This window comes from Pleurodeles waltl, chromosome 5 (genome assembly GCF_031143425.1).
Source record: "Pleurodeles waltl isolate 20211129_DDA chromosome 5, aPleWal1.hap1.20221129, whole genome shotgun sequence".
Lineage (NCBI taxonomy): Eukaryota > Metazoa > Chordata > Amphibia > Caudata > Salamandridae > Pleurodeles > Pleurodeles waltl.
Window position 1 is genome coordinate 1,151,549,632 of NC_090444.1, and position 20,382 is coordinate 1,151,570,013.

The following is a 20,382-nucleotide window of genomic DNA, read 5'->3' on the forward strand; positions in this document are numbered from 1 at the left end:
ACATGAAGTCATCATACAGAGGAAGCGCATAACTATCCTGACTTACCTGTTGACCTTGTTGAACTTGAGAAATTAGTGCCTGGAATAATTGTATCCTGGCAGTATTCGGGTATGCAATTCCTAGTCCTGAGTTGTGAACAGCTCCTAGATAAGGTTGGATCCAAAGGGGATGGAGCTGGGATTTTAAGGGGTTGATTGTGAAGCAGGTTTATGATGACCCCAGTGTGTTGGCAACATTATTGACGAGTTGCACTTTTGATGAGTCAGTTGTCTAGGTATGTAAAGACATGTATACCCTGTCTGCGTAGGTGTGCAGCTACTACCAAAAGACATTTGGTAAAGACCCTGGGTGCGGCAGTGACCCCACAGTAATAATTACCAGTATTTTCAATTGGTAATGCTTCCCATTTATTACAAACCTGAGTTACTGCCGATATGCCTGTTGAATAGGAATATGAAGTAGGCATCGGTGAGGTCAAGTGCAGCCATGAAGCCACCTTGTTGTAATAACGGGATGACATCTTGAAAGGTAACCATGTGAAAGTCCTCTCAGAATGTGCTTGTTTAGGGTTTCGAGTTCCAATACTGGTCTTTGGGACCGGACCTTTTTGGGAAAAAGCAAGTATAAAAATTAGACTTCTGTACCCTGATGGAGAAGGGAAACAGGTTCTATAGCTCCTTTTTGTTTTTAGGAGTGCCTGTACTTCTACCCTGAGCAACATTTGGTGTTGGTATCTGAGTTGGAATGTTGGGAGGTGTGGAAGTGAGCTCCAGACAATAACCATGTTGGATAATATCCAAAACCCAATGGATGGAGATGATCTTCCACCAGGCGGGGAAAAAAAAACATAGTGAATGACTGGACGGGTGTTGTGTGATCAGGGGGAATGAGAGGTGTCAGGGTTTAGTGTTTGTGGCTTGGTAAATCTGCCTTTGGACTTGTTACCCCTATAAAAACCTCAGTAGTAGCCTCTTGGTGAGATGGTCTGGTATGAAGTGTAGGTCCTAGGAGAGGTTGTTCGTGACCCTCTGAGGTAGGATGAATGGTGAAAGGAGTGACAGCAGGAAGGTGTTTGCAGTGCTCCCATGGCTTTCGTTGTTTCGGTATTGTTTTTGATTTTTTCCAACAAAGTAGATACTTGCGGGCCCAACAAATGTTGCCCATCGAATGGGAGAGCAAGTAGATTCTGCTGGACTTCTGGTTTGAAGTCAGGCATGTCCGCGCAGTAAGACACTTGAAGTTACTCCCTAAATGCAGTAACTGCAGCATCAAGGGTACAACATATAATTTTATTGGATCTTAATTTTCCCTCGGAGGCTAATTGGTAGCCTCTTTTTGTGTGTTCTTCTGGGAGATACTGTAGAAGTTCCTCCAACTAGTCCCAATGGGCTTGATCGTGCACAGAGAGAAGGCCAATAGAAATAGAGATATGCCAAGGATTGTCAGATTATGCGGCTACCCTCTTTCTTGCGGCATCCATTCTCTCACTCTGCTTATCCGGTGGATGGGCATCCCGAGATGTTTGAGTGTTGGCTTCTGTGTGCGGTTGGTACCACCAAAGAGTCTGGTGGAAGTTGACCTCTAATGTAGAGCGTATCATCAGTGGATGCTTTACATTTTTTGTCCACCTTTGGTCTTATAAACCTAGCTTTTACTGGGTGACTGAACATATCCGGGGTGTGGCAGAGCATAGCTTTAACATTGGTAGATATACTGTGGACCACTGTGTAAAGGAAAGTATTTCAAAGAGGAAGTCTTTCTCTAAGGACTCCTTGTGCAACTGCACCTTGTAGAAGGTGGCAGCCATTCCAATGAGGTCATGAGAGGTTGCAGTGGCATCTGGAGGGAAAGGTTTTGTGGAATAAAGAACGGGGTCTGTATCTGCTGGTGTTTCTGTGTTATACATATATATCTCATGTGTCATCCAGTGGTGGGATATCGAAAGTGTCCCCTTCTACTGGTCCACTGTAAATGAATGGATGGACCCTTCAGGTGAGTATGTTAAAGGATCAGCTGGCGAAGCAGTTGGTGAGGGTGAATGGTGTGCAGATGGCATGGGTGGTGGGCTAGTGTGAAAGGGGCTTGTGGCCTTGTCCGCTTTCTTCCTTTGTTTGGGTGGAGTTGGTAACTCCTCTTCAAAAGACAGTTGCCTGTTAGAAGGTTGAACACCAGTCTGTGGAGGTCGAGCAATTATCCAGCTTTTGTCTGAGTGGATCGTTCTAAGTTTTTTCTGGGTGTCTATTTCCTCCAGCAGTCTGAGGCAGGGTTTTCACGGACCGTGAACTATAAATGGCTCTGCAGTGAGCCAATGCTCTCAGCTCAGGCGCCAATGTTTTTGTCTCTGAGGATATCTGCTCCCATTGGGCTGGTTTTGGTGCTTACAATGGCCTGTGCTTTGATGTCTGAGTTTTCGGCTGCAAATTTCGTCTTGGAAGCGGGAGTGGCTCGCTTCAAAGGAGTCTGGTTTACTGTTTTCTTCAGCGCTGAGCTATGGCCGGGGGTTTCCGAAGACGACGGTTGGTACCAACCATGGCTTGAAGGCAGTGGCGGTCCAGCAATCAGCTTTGACCATTTATGAATGGGTAGTTGACCCTGTGTGGTGGTCTGCTGGAGTTGATGTTGAGGTGGTGGGGGCACAGTATACAAAGCTGGTTGAGCTAGAGGCAGATCTTGCATCTAGGTCAGAGCCGGAGCTGTCATCAGTGGAGACGGTCCCATCGTCCACAGCAGACACCGGTGCATGGTGTTCTTCCTGGATGTCCTTGGGGCCGAATAGGTCTGGTGAGTCTTCTGCGCTCCTTGTGACATTTTGAGACATCAGTCCAGACGGCTGCGTTCTGTCTTACGGGCAGAAGAAGTGGCAGGCTTTGCAGCTGGCCTCATCATATTTAGAGGAGAGACTGATTGTAGATCTGGAGGAAATCGGTGCAAGGGCATTTAGCATGACAGAGGAAGTAATGAAAAAGCGGCCATTCCATCATCAACATGGTGGGTGGAAAATGCGTAAGGAGTGAAGTAAGGACCCGAAAAACGAAGGCCCACTTGGGGTCACAATTGACAGACACCAACTAATTGCCTACATTTTAATCCACATTTTAAAAATGAACAGGTTTTTATTTTTATAGCATAAAGAGCCATCAAGTTAAAACAAGCCTATGTACGATATAGGTTACAATAATCTGTTGACAGTGATGAATCACATGTACAACTCATCCCTCCCCCCACCCACAACCCTCCTCTCACCCAACCCCCCCACCAGAGCCCCAAAAAGTCCTTGCCGAACTCGCAAATAACCTGGTAGCTGGAAAGTTGAAGCCCGGTAGAGAACTCTGTTCACGCTTGGGTAACGGACACAGTTAAAGGAGGGAGAGATTACAGTCTGAATAGCCTGGAGTTCGAAGAAATGCATGTAGTGTGGAATAGGGGAAGGCTGGTGACTAACCATGGCTGCTTCAACAAAGGTAGCATGAATGCCTGCCCTTTTGGATTACACATCTGGAGGGTGTTTGACACCTCCATCCGGTAAGTGTCATCCCTGCAAAAACATTTCTCCCTGGCCTTGTATAATTAGTATGCATCTCAAATCCACAACTGTGATGGATTGCATCCAAAAGTACCATCTATTTTATCCAATTCTACTACAACATTTGGATTGTAGTGAGGTTGGATGTCCAGCACCGAAGAGACAAAGCTTGTTTTAACTCTAAGGCTGTAAGCTGAAGGCCTCTTTTTTGGTGTAAAGGAGAGATTTAACTCATTAAAAAAAAATAGGGAACAGAAGGGAGAGTTGTAGGAGAACCTTACTATCTTCCTTGTAGTAAAAATGTGATCCAAAATGGCTAGGTAACCCTTACTCAAATGTTGTCAAGGCAACACTGTTCGATTAACTGACTATGCCATGACAATTTAACAGGGATGATAAGAGGTCATCTACTATGATGCAGGGGATTGTGGATGCAATCTACATTAAATTAGAGCACTGAAACTTTTGATTTAAGTGTGACTAGTCGGTCCTAACACACACCCTACAGGACCAGCCTTCCTCCCAAAGAGGGATGACCAGTCTGTCTTCCCACGTGTGCAAGTCTGAATAAGTGTGTGCATGTATTGGTTAAAGATAAGGCTAGTAAGTCACAAGAGTTAACAGGTGTCTAGTGTAAATGGAGTGCAGTGTGGTATGCATAACAAAGGGGATACTAAAGTAAAAGAAGAATGTTTGTAATTGCCTCCATCCCAGGAGAAGGGCAAGCAGACATGAATCTATATGAATAGATGGTCACAGAAAAATAAATATTTTCCATTCATAGCATGTGCGGAGGTAGATACACATGCTCTACATAGACCAAAAAGCAGACCGTCTACAAAGCAGTTGCTAGTGAGCAGGTGATGAAGATATTTGAAAAAGTGTTCTTAAGACTGCATGATCAACCAAAGCCTTCTGGTGTTGAACATCAACACAATAGTGCTTGGTGAAAGTATATGGTGTTGACCAGGTAGCAACATTGCAGAGATCATTAACAAGGGATATTACACAAAAAGGCTACTGTTACAACCTTTATGTCTCTAGTGGGCTCTAATGGGCACCACGAGTGTTTACTTAAGCTTAGCATAACATGTCCGAATACATTTAACTAAACACTTGGCAATGCCAGTTTTTGACACAGCAAAGCCCCTGGGGATTTTTCATAAGACTAACCATTTAAAAGGTCTAATCAACTTTTTGTAGCTTTAGTATATAAGCACTCCCCTAACAACCAGAGTAAGGAGGGCCTATTCTGCCACAGTATGGTTGTGGAAAAATAGACCGCTCAATGGTTTGGTTCATATGAAAAGGTGAAAGAACCTTAGGCAGAAATTAGGGGTTGGTAAGGAGAATGACTGTCATTATGCACTTGAATAAAGGGTTGTTGAATTGTAAGAAGCTAATTCTCATTAATAAGCCTGAGGGAAGAGACTGATTAAGAAAGCGACCTTCCAAGACCAAAACGTTAGTTGACATTAGTGTAGGGGTTCAAAAGAAGGGTTCATAAGTTGTATGATAACTACACTAAGGTTCCAGGCAGGTGCCAGCAACATCTTTGAAATAAGTTACCTCTTTAGACCCTCTAAAAAGGCTTTAATGACTGGTATTACAAATAGGTAAAAGTGTTGTCTGTTTTGGAGGTATGTTGCAACTGCTGTTAAATGCAAGCATATAGCAGTGTTGGCGCAGTAAGATTGTGACTTTCCTGCAGGATAGCCATGCATTCACCTGGAAGGTTGAGGTAACCAAACTAACAACTCCGGTGCCAACTCAGCTGTTTGGGATCTGGCTTGCCCTAATGCAGAGTGAGAAGGGCTGGTATTTGCTGGAGTTTGTCATGAAGGTGAAATTAAATTTCTAAGAACTTCAAGTAGCAGGGCCATGTGGACCAGGAAGCAACCACTAGGATGAAGGCGAGGAACATCTGCCTCCTCTTCCATACTACATACATGATGAGGGAGAGGTGGAAAAGCACAGGCAAGTATCCCTGTCTAGTCCATCCATAATGCATTGCTCCTGGACTAAGGGTGCATATACCTGGAGTTGAAGGCTTGCGATTTTGCATTTTCAGGAATGGCAAAAGAATCTATTGTTTGACTCTCCCACTGTTGGAACTACTTGTGAAGGACTCATGGGTGGGCTTCCCAATCGTGGACTTGTTGCTGTATGCTGATAAGCAGATCTGCAAAGCCGTTCCCTACTCCAGGCAAATGCTCCACCAGCAGGTGAATGTTGCAGAGTACCAAATGTGTTGTGCTAGCGCAGAGAGCAGGGAGGGATGAATGTCACCCTACTTCTGGATGTAGAACGTGGCTGACATTTATGTTTTTAGTAATACTGTTTTCTCCTCAAGTGAGAGAAAAGGATCACTTTGAGAGCAAGGCTGATGCCTTGGAGATTCAGATAGTTTATGTGGCTGCCCTGATGCTGAGGGGTGCAGAGGTCATAGAAGGTTCCTCATGCACAGGTGAGCACCAAACTCTAGGAAAGATCCATCCGTGGTGTGGGACACTTGTGGAAGAGGGACTAGAAAGGGTGTTTCGAGCAACAGATTGTTTCTGCTCCCCTACAGCAAAGCAAAGAATACAAAGCCCTGTTTGTTCTCAACACTCCTGTGTGCCTTGCCTCGCAAGGCATTCCTGTAGGGTGCACATGTGAAATCTGGTGCATGCAACTGAAGTAATACTTCAACAGTTTTATGACAATTTGAAGTGTGTACTAGGCATTGGCATTTACTGCTGCTCTTGATCAGCCAGTCGTCTAAGGAAAGAAATGATTTGGCATTTCAGTGAAGGAGCGCTGTTACCAACGCAAGGAACTTTGAAGGTAACCTTGGAGCTGTAATGACTTCGAAGAGTTAACACCTTTAACTGTTAATGTCATCCTCTTACCATAAACTGGAAGCATTGATGACGTGCTGGGTGGATCAGGATATGAAAAGTATGCATCTTTCAGATCGAATGTGGACATGAAGTAGCCTTGATGCAGCACGGGATAACATCATGTAGAGTGACCATGTGGGAGTATTGAGGAGGAATTTGTCCAATGGCCAAAAGTCAAGCACTTACCAAAGAGGTGTCCTTTTTGAGGATTAAAAAGTACAGGAATATAATGCTAAGCCATAGTGGTGTGCAAGTACTAGTGTTATTGCACCCATTTTTAAGTGCCTAAACCACCTCCTCTAGGACATGAACAGGGTCTTAGCTATGTGGCTGCGTGGTGGGATAGTGGAGGTGGTGTGAAATTGGAGAAGTAACCTTCCCACACGATGGAGTAACTATTGAGCTGAGGTAATGCTTTTCCAATGAGTTAGGAGTGCTTCAGCCTTTGACCTAACATGTTATGTTGTCAGGGTGAGGGAAGGGGAGGTCACTGCTTTGTAGCAGAGAAGCCTCTTGCTGCACTGCTACTGCTACACCCATTCCCTCTATAGGCCCCTCTGTGGAAAGACTAATTCTTTTGGGGGTTCTGAAAGGACTGCTGGTATGACTGAGAAGTATGTGTATCTGTTTCTACAGCCACACATGGTGTGTGTGTGTGTCTATATATATATATATATATATATATATATATATATATATATATATATATATATACACACACACACACACACACACATATATATATATGTATATATATATATGTAAAAACACACACACACATCTATAAACACACAAATATATATTTACTTACACACACATCTCTCCACACACCAAACAAAAACATAAAAAGCACAGCATGCATATGAAACGAGGTGATTATACAGCCATTTCATATTCAATGCTCCTGTCTGAGAGCACCCAATAATACCCAAGGATGTTCTTTTAAGTATATTTGTAATTCCACAGGGTAGCCCATGAAGTGGCAGGGGCACCATCAACTATTTTCTTTAAGTTGTGGGGGGCTGCAGGATGCACAGTAGCCCAGCTAGGAAAAAAAAAAGAAAAGAAAAATAAAAATAAAAAAAACACACTGGCAGTAAATCTCTTGGGTCATTCAAAACATGACTCCAGAAGAGCTTACTATCATTTTAAAGAACTCCGAGCTGCAGCTCTATGCTCTTCAGCTGAAGTGTGGGAACTCCTTGTGGTTGGTTGCATTCTGTGGCCTGGAGAGTGTTAAATAACTCAAAAAATGCTAATGCTTGTTTTGAATACAAATGCTCGCCATGCACTGCTTTTGACCTCCCATAGTACATCAGTAATTACTAATTCTAGGACACTGTTGACATCACTGATGACATCTGAAATGACAACACTGATGATAATACCGCATGGCAGGGTTGAGAGACAGTTACTTCATTTAACTATAACGGTTGAATTTCACTGTTTTGAGTTTAAATTGGAAAATTTTAACTGACATTTTCACCCAGCTATCCCGTCACATCAACCTTCGTTTTTTAGGTAATATATATTCACTAAAAAACACAAAGATTAAAGTGAACATATTAGTTGAAAATTTTAGACAACAAAATTACACCGGAATTCACCAGTTATAGTTATTTTAAGTAACTACAACTCGTGCCCTACAGTAACCATCGCTCATATCCCACCAGTCATGCATACTTATCAATGATATATTTTCAGACTTAATTATGTATGTTATCTATGTAGTCAGCGAACATGACATATATAGATATCCTATGGAATGGCAGTAGCCACTCTGTAGATCTAGTTAGGATTTCCGGATAAAAAGAGTTCCTGATTTTTGCTTGCTAATAAATTTGCCCCCGTTTGATGACTGTTTCGCTGTGATTAGGGGTGCAAAAATAAAAAGTATAAAAAACTAAAATCAGTGTACTACACTATTTTCTATTTTATTTTTTTTCACATATTTAAATCTTCAAAAAAAGTCTACAGCATACCATGGGAATACCTACAAATTACCACACTACTTAAGATGTTTTAAATAAATGCGCAGTTCTCCCTAACCTGCTGCAAACTACATAGAAAATTCTAAGTATTTTTTTCTAACTAGTATCACTTTAATAAATTGGTGATATGCAGGGGACAATAAAACCTAATACTTGCTTAGATATAAGGCCCTAACCCAGAACACAACATAAGCGTGCTGAAAACTACATGGTTGCCTTTTACATTTTGTAAAGGCAGCCACTAGCTAATCAAATACTGGCTTCTTGTTGGCATGTACTATGGAATAATGCAAAGTTACCGCTGCACAATGTATCAGTAAGTATTTAAACACTTATAACTTTAACACTACTTATTCTATTTACATCTACCAAAAATTAGCATTTAGACCTTATAACCTAAACTCCTGGCATATTACATGTACATTCGTTAACCCACTTTTCCGGTTACATCTGTCTCACGTACCACACTCCAATGTAAGCCATTTGATTATACTCCACTACACACCATTCCACACAATGCCACTCCACTCTAACCCCACTGTATGGCATTCCATTCTAACATACCCCGCTCAACTCCACTGTATGGTAGTCCATTCTACCCAACCACACTCTACTGTAGGCAGGTACAATCTATGCTGGTGCATTTTAAGCTATTCCACTGAACCGAACTCCATGCTAATGCCACTTCACTCAAAACTATAACTCTCTGCGCCACTCATCTCTACTGTATTCCACTGTCCTATACCATACTCTCTACAGCATCTTACTTTATGCAATTCCACTGTACGCACTCCTCTTTACCACACTCCATTCTATTCCACTATACAACACTATACTCGGCGATACTACTGTGTACAACACTGTCCTCCACTCTACTATACAAACACTCCACTTAACAAAAAAATGTTCACTATAAAATACATTTTTAATTAAAAAAAAGAAAAAAAAATCAATTCAATGAAAAAAAACGAAGGTTGAACCCTTTATTATAAGGAACAACTACATTTATTCTTTCTATACAAACCTCTCCCACACAACATAACAAATCACAACAAATAATAAAAATATATTTATACCTTAACTTTATAATTTACACGCCACTGTTACCTTTAATTTATTATGTATGCAAAACCTTCAAATTATTTTAACTTGCGCACCTCCATGCTGTGTATTGAACTCTGAAGCCACACCACATTAACCATAACTTTCGCCTTCTGCATGCACTGCCTATACCTTTCTATACCATATCAGTTATACCATCTAAAATAGTAACATTTACACTAGCACTTATAACACTGTAAACCACATCATTTGTGACAACACAGTGCATGTTAAAGTAGAGAGTTAATGTAGTGCGGCTACAGAGTTCAACTCACTATGTATGGAGGTGCGTGATTTAAAAGGTGTGTGATACAAATTGGTTTCCACTAGTGGAGTCAATGAAGAAGGGTCAGGGACGAAAGCGTCACAAGCGAGGTAAAGAAGAAAAACACATGATCCTTAAAAACTACCTCCACCAGAAGACCTCTTCTTAGGAGCCAAGGCCTCTAGGCAGCCACCTACAACATATTCATTCAACTTCCATCACTACATACATTCCTAAAATTTGGTCTCATGCAAGCTTATCTACTGGACCATTGAAGAGAACTGTTCGACTCACCAGTAAATCAAAGTATAAATGCACCAACTCAACACACAAATGCCCAAACACCCAGATTGGCTATAGAAATAACAAAGAGGCACCACCCCTCCTAACAAGAGGATGAACTGCTAACCACTCAATCTACTGTGGAAGTCAGAAAGTTAGTTTGGACAATTTGAAAGCTTTGGCTTTCAGGCTAGGAGAATGGTTGATTGATGAAAACATTTTGATTACAGCAAATAGAGGAGATCAAACTGAAGACTGAGAGGAAGAAGGTAGTTAATGAAATAAGGCTAAAATGGTTCAGAGTAAGAAAAAGAGGCCATGAAACAACAGAAAAAATCAAGGGGAAGCAGCAGCCCATACATATCAACGCTCTGAACTAACTTCCTAAAAAGCAAAGGGCAAGCAGGATGGCTACACTCCAAGACAGTGACCCACCACCACATAATATGGAGGTTCTCAGCCTACTGTTGAAACTGTAATAGTGCACTTTCAGACTCAAAGCATTAGGAAACACAAAGCATCAGTAAACACAAAGACTATTTTGGTGTATATCATCCAATATTTAGTAAAACCTCAAACCAGAATGTACAGGTTTCTTAAATAGGGTTAACAGAGAGTTTTTCAGCATGCAATATATTCCCATGTGCATAGAGAAGTACAATTACCACAAATTACATGACTGACTTTAGTTACTATAGATTGCGAGGAAGACTCGCTTTTTTTTTTTTTTACCTGCACAGCATCATAATACATTTGTTTAGCTTCTTCGTCTGTTTTGTCAGACATCAACCAGGCCTTCAGCAAATATTCGTAAAAGCTGTCCCCAAGACCGCCAACAGAGACATGATCTGCAAAAAAAGATTAAATATTAATTAAAAACCCATGACCACCGATGTACAATACATTGTGTTAATTTAAAAATTGCTTTAAAATAATAAAACACAAACATTTAGTACTGTACAACCATGGCCACTACTTTCTTGAGCTATTTAGCATGCCAGTATGCCATCCTAACTATAGTAAAATGGAGAAGAGCAGCATACAGACTCACCAGTTAGATGTAGAAATGAAGATTATGTTGTCAATAAATTTAAGTCAATGAGGAACCATGCCGCTGCCACAAAAAGGCTCATTCCTTGTGTTCCCATTATGAAATAAAACTGTCCTCAGACTACACAGACAGAAGTGACAGGCTACACAGACACCGCATTTCAAGTCAAGTCAAATATTCTTTTTTGGAAAATTATACCATTAAAGAAACAAATCATCCAAAACTTAAAATATTCCACATTAAAATGATAAAGATAATACAATTATCGGTAAGAAATCTCCAAATAAAATGCAGTGTTGGTCAGGAATAAAATGTATGAAAATACAAATAGAATATGCATTCATAAAAATGTATTCCAATGATCTCTTTGTAACGCCTTCCGATTATTAGAGCTATTTTAAAAACAATTGCTGTGTGGGGTAACAAATTTCTAAAGTGGGAAGTCTTTGCAGACGTTGTAGCCCCAAATTGTGTTTTCTTACCCTAGAGCGGCGCCATGGTGGGACCCAAAAATGTCTGTCGTGGGCCTGCGAATAATGGGCAAAACAGAATAATGTGACACATGCTCCTATTTGTGATATTATTACATCTTCATGGGGGTAGTGTGCAGTACCAAATTTTTTGTGTTGGGAAAGCTACCTTATAATGTATTATGGTTAACCTAAAAAGAGTTAAAAGATAACGTGAAATGGATTCTCTACCCAACATAAATATGGTACGAGGGACCAAGTTGTGGACACTGGAATATATCTCATAACTGTTTCAAGGTCAATCATGCCTTCCATTCCGGACACCCTGCACCTGTACAAGAACCTGTTTTCAATGGTGTCTTTATAATTAAGATTAAATGCTTGTGGATTTGTAAAAACCTCGACCGTGTATGTTTCTACAAGTATTTCACACATAATAAACCTATGGAATACTGTTAGCACCAACTAATGCCAGGCAATCAATCAAACTGAATCTAATCAAGGTTGCCTCATGGTTTCCCCAGCACTTGATCCACAGTAGAAGCGGGACTTGCTACTGTACAGGCTAAAAATCTCTTTGATGCATTTATTTTTCAGTTTATGGGTGAATCTAAAGATTGCTTCCATATTTCTTCCTAGTTGTTGTGCTTTTACAAAAATAAGTGTGTTCCAGCAAAGGAATGAGCTGAAAGTGATGCCTAAAAACTGAAGATACTCACCATCTCCAAACATTTTCCTCCCATGGTAAACAAAAAAACCAACAAAAAATTTGCTTTTATATTTGGTTTCCCACATGACGTAAGTGTTAGCAAAATTAACTTTTAAATCAAGGGATACCTAAAAGATAAAAAAAAAAAATCTGAATGCCATTTACTGTACGGGACATTATAACAGTGGCATCTGCGTATAACAAGATGAGTATGTGTTTACTCCCCATCATTGGCATGTCTTTGCCTGTATCTATGAAATGGTTACTGGCCCCGTCAATATATAGAAGGAACTGGAAGGGTGCCAAGGTGCATCCCTGTCTCATGCCCAGAAGGGAACTAATCTGGGTGGTCTTCTCTCCTTTTGGGCCATAACGAATTGATATTGTGAGACCATGATGTAAACATTTACTCAGGTCCAACAAATCATGCTCCACTCCCAGATTTTCCATAATGTACCACAACTTTGCCTGGTTTACCAGATTGAAAGCACTTGTTAGATCTATAAATGCCATATGGAGGGTTTTTGGTTAACACATACTTCCCTGCTATGAAGTAAATATTTAATGCCTGCTCCACTGTCCCCGATACCTGGCCTAAAGCCAAATTGGGCTTTTGATAAGATTTTATTTTTATTGGCCAAGGATTTGACACGTGACAAGATGACTCTCCCCCAAATCTTCACACTAGACTCTAGTAGAGAGATGGGTCTGCAGCAAGAGGTTTGTTTTGATCTCCTTATTTAAAATGAAGACAATTACAGTTGTTCTCCAGGAAGGTGGAATAGGGCTCTGCTACTGCGCTCCTCAAGACATTTGTTAACAAGGGGGCCCCACAGGGACAGGTTTGATTCATAAAAGTCAGCAGGAACCCCATTCAGTCCTGGTGCTTTCCCTGAAACCCATTGTTTAATGGCCACAATAACCTCATGTAATTTGATGTTACAACTGCTATTCCCATTCACCACAAGCCAGCTGTGTGTGGGATGAGCTGCTATCTGAAAAACACCTGTAAAGTGGGACACCCATCGTTTGGCTGTGATTATGCATTGAACCCTTGGGGCCACTGAAAAAGCTGGGGTTAACTACTGGCCAAAATTTAGAATGATCTCTAGTATTTGCCGCACATATAAGGTCTTCCTAGACTTTGTTCTGATTTCTCATTTCCTATTGTCTAAGGTCTTCCTGTAGGCTAACCTAGCTGTTCTCATTTTCCGCTACACAGGTTTTACTTTCAAAGTTGCTTTCAGATGCTTATGTTTGATAGAACAGGCTTTATTGAAGCAACCATGTGATATGGACTCTTGGCAAACCTTAGAGATTGACAATTTATTTGACATTGAACTACATAGATTGTCAAACTCTGCGAATATGGAAGGTGGATGGAAGGTTGATTTAAATCTTCTGTTAAAAAGTTTAGAACTAGCTGTAGATTTTTTCACAATATTTCAATTAAAATCGACTGGGTTTACTTTTTCCCCATTTAAGAAGCAAGTCCTTACTCATTTTAAAAGACTATGGGCCTCATTATGACATTGGCGGTAAATGCCGCCTACCGCCACGGCGACGGCCGCCAACATACCATCGCCATGGATACCAGCTGCCAACCGCATTATGACCATTGACGGAATACTGTCAGAAGGCTGGCGGTAAGGTTGCGCTGCTGCCAGCAGCAGCACCACACCAGAAAAACACCGCCTACCAGATCATGAGCCATGATACAGCCTGGCTGTGTTTTGCTGGTGGACGCTGCTGCTAGCAGCAGTGCTGCGTCCTGTCTCCTGCCGGAGGACCCCCTGCAAGCAGGTAAGTCTGGTTCTCCGACAGGAGAGGGGGGTGTGGCGTGCGTGTGTGGGGGTGTTGTGTGTGTATGGCGAGGGGGTGTATGTTTGTGCATGCGGGTGTGAGTCGCGTGGAATGAATGAATGTGAGTGTACATGTATGTTGTGTGTTGTGAATGCCTGTGTGCTACAGAGTGAGTGTGTGTGTGTGTGTGTGTGTGTGTGTGTGTGTGTGTGTGTTTTGCAGGGTGTGGGTATGTTTGTGTGCGTGGGTGGATGTGGGTATGCGTGTGTATGAATGTGTATGTGGATGTGTGCGCATGTGGATGTGGTGGGGGGGGGGTCGGGAGAGGACTCTGGGGAGGGGGGCAGGGGAGAACCCTATCAGTGCCAGGGAAATAATTCCCCGGAACTGATAGTGCCTACCGCCATGGTTTTCGTGGTGGTAGATTTGCCACGAAAATCATGGCGTTAGGCGGGGTCATAAACCCGAGGGAGGGATTGTGACGGCCGCCTAGCTGGAGACCGAAGTCTCCAGCCCGGAGGCTGTTACCTCCCTGGCGGACGGAGTAGTACATTGGCGGTTTGGCTTGAGCCAAACTGCAACTGTCATAATTTGGGAAAAGTTACTGCCAGTCTGTTGGCAGTACCTTTCCCCAAATTACCGCCATCCGCCAGGGTCGCAATGAGGCCCTATATCCTTTGTCTATCTCGTACCCCCTCACCCCTTAACTAAATGGCAGATTAAAGTGATTGTGAGAGCTTTATGAGCGGTATTGCACCTTGGGACAAGTTTATACTCTGAAAGGAAAGGGGAATATTCTGCTGTAACTAAAATGAAATTGATTTTGCTATTACCACTGGATCCCATGAATGTAGAAACATTGTTCTCTGGCTTGTCAGCTATATCCCCTGCAAAAGCATGATCGTATTTCTTCTTTACCCAGGAGCCCACATACCCTATTCCCACTAAAACGGCATAATTAGATATTATAATCCCCCAACCATACAATCAATACTTTTCAGGTTAACTGTGAACTAAAATCCTCAAGAAGACTATCAAGCTTGTCTACCACATTACACTTTCTTTAATTAAATATGTTCTAAGAAAAATTTAAGAGAATGTCAGGTTCCATTGAAAATGTTAATAAGGTTATCAAAAAAGGCATAAGACGTAACAATGGTAGTTTTCTGTGCCTGTGAGTTGAATAGATACAAAGGTAGTAAGACCACTTTTTGCTCTCCCTGAAACGAATGGAAGGGCAGGCTGGGACAAAGCATTACACCCATCTATATATAGTGGCTACTGTCCGTGTTTCTTGGCAATAAATGATGTCATTGGAGGTCACAAAATCCAGATCACGTACCTTGGTGCCGGCACCTGCTACATTCCATGAAATCGGATTTAAGCATTTAGACTTCACTGAAGGTATAGTTTATAGGATCCTTGCAAAACCCTAAGGATTGTAAACCCTAAATCTACTGTGTCCATATTACATAGTGGGTTGAAACGTGAGCTCACAGGGACGTTGTACTACCACTGTGGGTCGGGAATAGGGGTGCGGGCACTGTGGGTGTAGGTGGGATTCACAGAGGACACAATCTGTTCTATAGAAATGATCAAGTGGGTGTACGCATACACCTGCTGGTTTATGGTTTATGGTAAACAGTAGTTAAACGCTGTAACAATAACAATTCTGGATCCCTGAGATTGACTACTATGCAGTCCCCATTTGAGGCTTTTGGTGTACCGCCAATTCAATCCGCCCTGCAGGTATGGATAATATTTTGGTTCAGATCCATATGCACCCCTGATTTATTTTATAGCCAGTGAGCAACTTTTCAATTTAGGGATTCATCCTTTTCGCTTACTCCCCCCCCCCCCCCAAGTATGGGAACATTCTCTAAAGCGATTACATATGGAGATCAGACAGGCAGGAGTTGTAAATAACCATATCTAGGCTGTATTGGACCTCTAGAGGGATCATGCCTTGGGACAAAGTCAGCTGCTGGCAATGAGGGAGGGTTAGTCAAATATCCCAGCTCCTTCTTAATTAAGGCTGCTACTTCAAGTTCGAGTTTCCCACAAAAATCATTTAAGATACCCTCAATTTTGGATGAACTGCTTAAACACATCGTTCATGGAGGTATCATAATTTATGTTTATTCTGGCTTTAGGTCTGTGTCCCTGGGGCTGTTTTCAAAGTCTTACGAGGTCTGTTGTGGTCTTGATCCGATTTTGCTGGGCTCTATGTCTTACATCCCTTTTTAATTTTTTTTCAGGCGGACTTAAGATAGAGGAATTCCTCCTAATGAGCTCCTCGCTTGTAAGACTCAATGGGATGAATGGGTAAGGCACATCATTCTGTTTCAGATCTTCTCCCACCATGAGATGCATAGTTTCCAGACTGGCCAGAAAAGATGCGGGGGAAGCCGGTCCTTGTTAATAACAATCACTTCTGGCTCCGGGGTGGGGGCGGGGGTTTGGGCTGGTTTCTGCACTGCACAAATCCTTTCCTCCACCTCTGAAGTAATTACCCCCAATACAGTAGATAAATAATTAGTGATGGAAGATTTAGAAGTAGGAAGGCCATTTCCTCAATTGTTAATATTTGCTGCTTTCCTTTTCCCCATAATTATAAAGTATTGTTTTTTTACTTCCCACCCATTCCAAAGAGCTTTCGAGACTACCCCAAATATTATTTCTGTGAAAGTTGACTAGTCAACTAGCTGGGGGGAGGAGGAGCTCTTCCAGCCAATGACAGGCAAAGACGGGCCCGGCCTTCACCTAGGTGCATCCTATGCTGCGGGAAAAGTAAAGTGCCTTTTAGCGAAACCAGAGGAGTTTCAGCAGGGCCGCCCTCCTGGGAGAACAGCAGGCTGGGGGACCAAGACTCACCCCAACCCCAAAGTCACTGTGCAGATAACTGTTCGTACTGCATCCCACGCTGTGGGAAAATGAAAGCACCTTTATAGCTTGGAGTTTCCTTTGAAGCATGCCCCCACAGACAGAGTACTTCACTTTCACAATGGTTCGCACACCCTGAATACATATTATGTTGTTGCATGCCATTCTCTCTGGATTGGAAATCCCGGCCTCTTGGAAGCTAGCGGAGATCATCCCTATCTTTAAGAAGGGGGATAAAGCCCTCCCTGGTAAACATAGGCATCATCAGTTTAAATGACTCACTGCAAAAGATTTTTTGCCAACAAATGTTGGCACGTCTTGAGGCGTGGATGTCTGAAAGAAACATTCTATCTGATTTTCAGGTGGGGTACCGTGCAATGTTACCACTTTGTCCCGGACTTACTTTTTGCAGATGAAACCCTATTGTTATCTAACCCACCCCACCCCCAATGACTCAAACAGTTATTGAACAATTTTAAGCTTTTCTGTGATGAGCATGGACTGGAGCTAAATGATTCTAAGACAAAGTATATGGTTTTCTCAAAGGGTACCACTAAGCCTTTTTTGAGAAGTATTTGTGTTGGGGAATATCCCATCAAATTGGTCTCACCCTTTGCCTGCCTAGGCATACGACTTACTCCAAACTTCTGTTGGACCCCAAACCTTGACAATATTAATCTTCTCCTCACCCACCAATCATCAAATATTATAAGGATCCATAGAAGGACAGTGTCTAGGAAAGTGGCCCCAGCACATGCAATTTATCATTAAAGGTCTCTGGGATAAGTCTTATATAGAGCAGGACTGTGGGGATGTGGTAATATTAATAATTTAATCGGTAGCAGAGCACTGCTTTATAAGATCTCTTAAATCTGCCGGCAATTACCTCTAACTCAAGGGGATTTTATTTGGAGCTCTAGCCCACAGAAGGATTGTCCTGAAAGTTGAGTGTCAGCTCCTCATGTTTTGGCATCGGCTGTTGACTACAGATGCCTTGGAACCAATACGGGTGCATCCCACTGAGCACATTGGGTCTCCATGTGCCACTAAAATCCCTTAGGTTTTGTCGACTCAGGGCACTCATGATGAGACTGGCGTTAGAAACATATTGGAAATACCCATAAAGGCTGGCCCAGCTTACTCGATCACAGATTAAAGAGATCTATTGGGAAGCAACTCTGGGGGATAGTGTGATCAAATCCACAGGATCGCTTAGCTTAGTTTTTGTAGATTTTAAACCCCTGCCCCAATATGAACATACAATCGATGAGATTGTTCCATCCCTTGCAAGGAAATTGTTTCTACAATTCAGATATAGGACACTACCCACAAAATTATATTGCAGTAAATGGCGCGCCCAAGTTCCTTTTGATGATCTGTGTCCAGCTTGTATGGGTGGACCCAATCCTTGGTTCACTTCCTATTCTTTTGTCCTCACTATAAACATCTGAGGTCAAGGTGGATACTTCCACTCTGCAGAAGACTTGGGTTTAGAATTCTTAGTATGGACACAAGACGAGTTGTGGCGTTTGGAGTAGCAAAATATTTAATGGCTCTCTGGAGCCGACAGCCCAAAGTGTATAGATTGATTTTATTTATGTTATCGCTTTTCAGGGTGGTTTTTATTGCCTTTTTATGTCTTTGATATGTATTAAGAATATGGTTTTGTGCTTTTACTGTTTTTTATAACTTTTGAAGTTTTTTGATGTATGGAATTATGTAAGTTGCACTTTTATGATCCTTGTGATCGAAATAAAGTTTTATGATCATTATGACGAAAAAATGAACACAAATAAATATCTATCTAATAAACATAATTTCAGAACCCCAGACTCCAACCACTTTCCAGAATGTCATCCCTCTGCAGTTACTCATGCAATGATGAAAACGCAAATTAATTTAGATAAGTGAACACTTTAAGAGGCATAACTGTTTCTCGAACACCACCTTGCTTTTGTAGGCCTGGTAATTTTTTAGGTCACACGTTTTATGGCCAGAATGAGCTTAGGTGTAGGTAGATGATTGTGGGTCCATAGCCCTCTAAAGCAGGATTTTTATTTCAGCAATAGCAGGTCGGGAGGAACAGACATTCTACTTTTCCTACCATCAGCAGACTGTAGATTTAATAGATTTTTGCCCATTTGAGAGATTTTAAGAACATACATGAAGGGTCACACAATCTAAAAACAGGTAGAATTCCTTACAGCACTGAAATCACAGTGTTGGAGAATAGTTAGATAAAATGAAAGGAACAAGCACCAATTTGTGCTCTGTATCTGCCGTTCCACAATATATGAAGGAAGCATTGAGTTTTGTTGCAAGGAAACAATATCTCGGGGCACACAATTTTAGAACAACAACCTACACAACTGCTGGCGGCTGAAAATAATGCTTTGTGAACCACGGGATACCATGCAGAGCATACGGACCGCAGATTCTGCAGGCATTCAAAGTTCACTGCAGGAAGAAAAATACTTCCAGTTTATAACTCAAATATTTAGGCAGTTATGCTACCGTAATTTTTACACGCAGTAAAACAGTGTTGGTGGTGTCTGCGTACATGGCTAACTGGAATTTCACTACAGCCAGGGACATTAAAGTGCACTTCAGATCATGAATCTTTGTGCAAAGAAAGCATGTTAACTTTGAGAGGACATGGCAGCATACAATATATATTTCAGAAAATGAGCAGTGAAAATTGGTTTTAAATCTGGAATTACTTTGCATGGCCACGAGCAAGGACTCTCCCGGAATGGGCTTGAAAACAGATGTGCCCGATAGGTAGAAGGCTATTTCTTGTTGCATTGGAGGGACAGGAGCTGCTAGTTTGTTTTATCTGAAATATGGACTCAAGAACTACACAATTACAAGAAGCCAAAAGACCGAGTAAGAATCATTTTTGTAATCACTATGCTGTGTGCTCGCATGCATCCAAAAGAGCAGTTTTTTCGTCCCTTTTTAGAGAATGGTTCGAAAAGCACCTACACGGTGAAGACTACTGCAAGTGACCTTGCACGAGGTTCCTGCTTTTGCACCTGGAATGGACGCACAACCGAGATCAACCAATAAACAAAAGGGAGATGTGACAGTATTCTTTCATAACAACCTTGCCTTTGCGCTGGTCCGAAGAGGTCATTCCTCTGGCAGAAGCATCCACGTAGCCACGTGTAAGCGTCACAATATCGTACAATGTCAAATCAGTATTTGATCTGAACAGTAGGTTCATGACATGCTGGCTTGGTCAGCAGTCCAGTGAGCCTGATAAAGGGCACGGAGTAGGCACTCCCTGTCCAAAAGAAATATGTGGTAAATGGGATACCCGTTCATCCACAGTGGACTTGAGTTTTACGCAGGTATTGTTATCTGCCTACCTCAGTCAATGCATTTATCAATACTGTTTAGCATTGTAAAAAAGAAGAAA

General features: G+C 41.9%; 1 protein-coding gene across 1 annotated transcript in view; it reads right to left on the bottom strand.

Moving 5' to 3' along the window:
• The window catches only part of MAN1A1 (mannosidase alpha class 1A member 1), a 417,034-nt gene that overhangs the window by 51,765 nt on the left and 344,887 nt on the right, over positions 1 to 20,382 (bottom strand). The window contains exon 8 of the mRNA XM_069235393.1: positions 10,778 to 10,893. Coding sequence (XP_069091494.1) covers positions 10,778 to 10,893 — 116 coding nt within the window. The remainder of the gene's footprint in view (positions 1 to 10,777; positions 10,894 to 20,382) is intronic.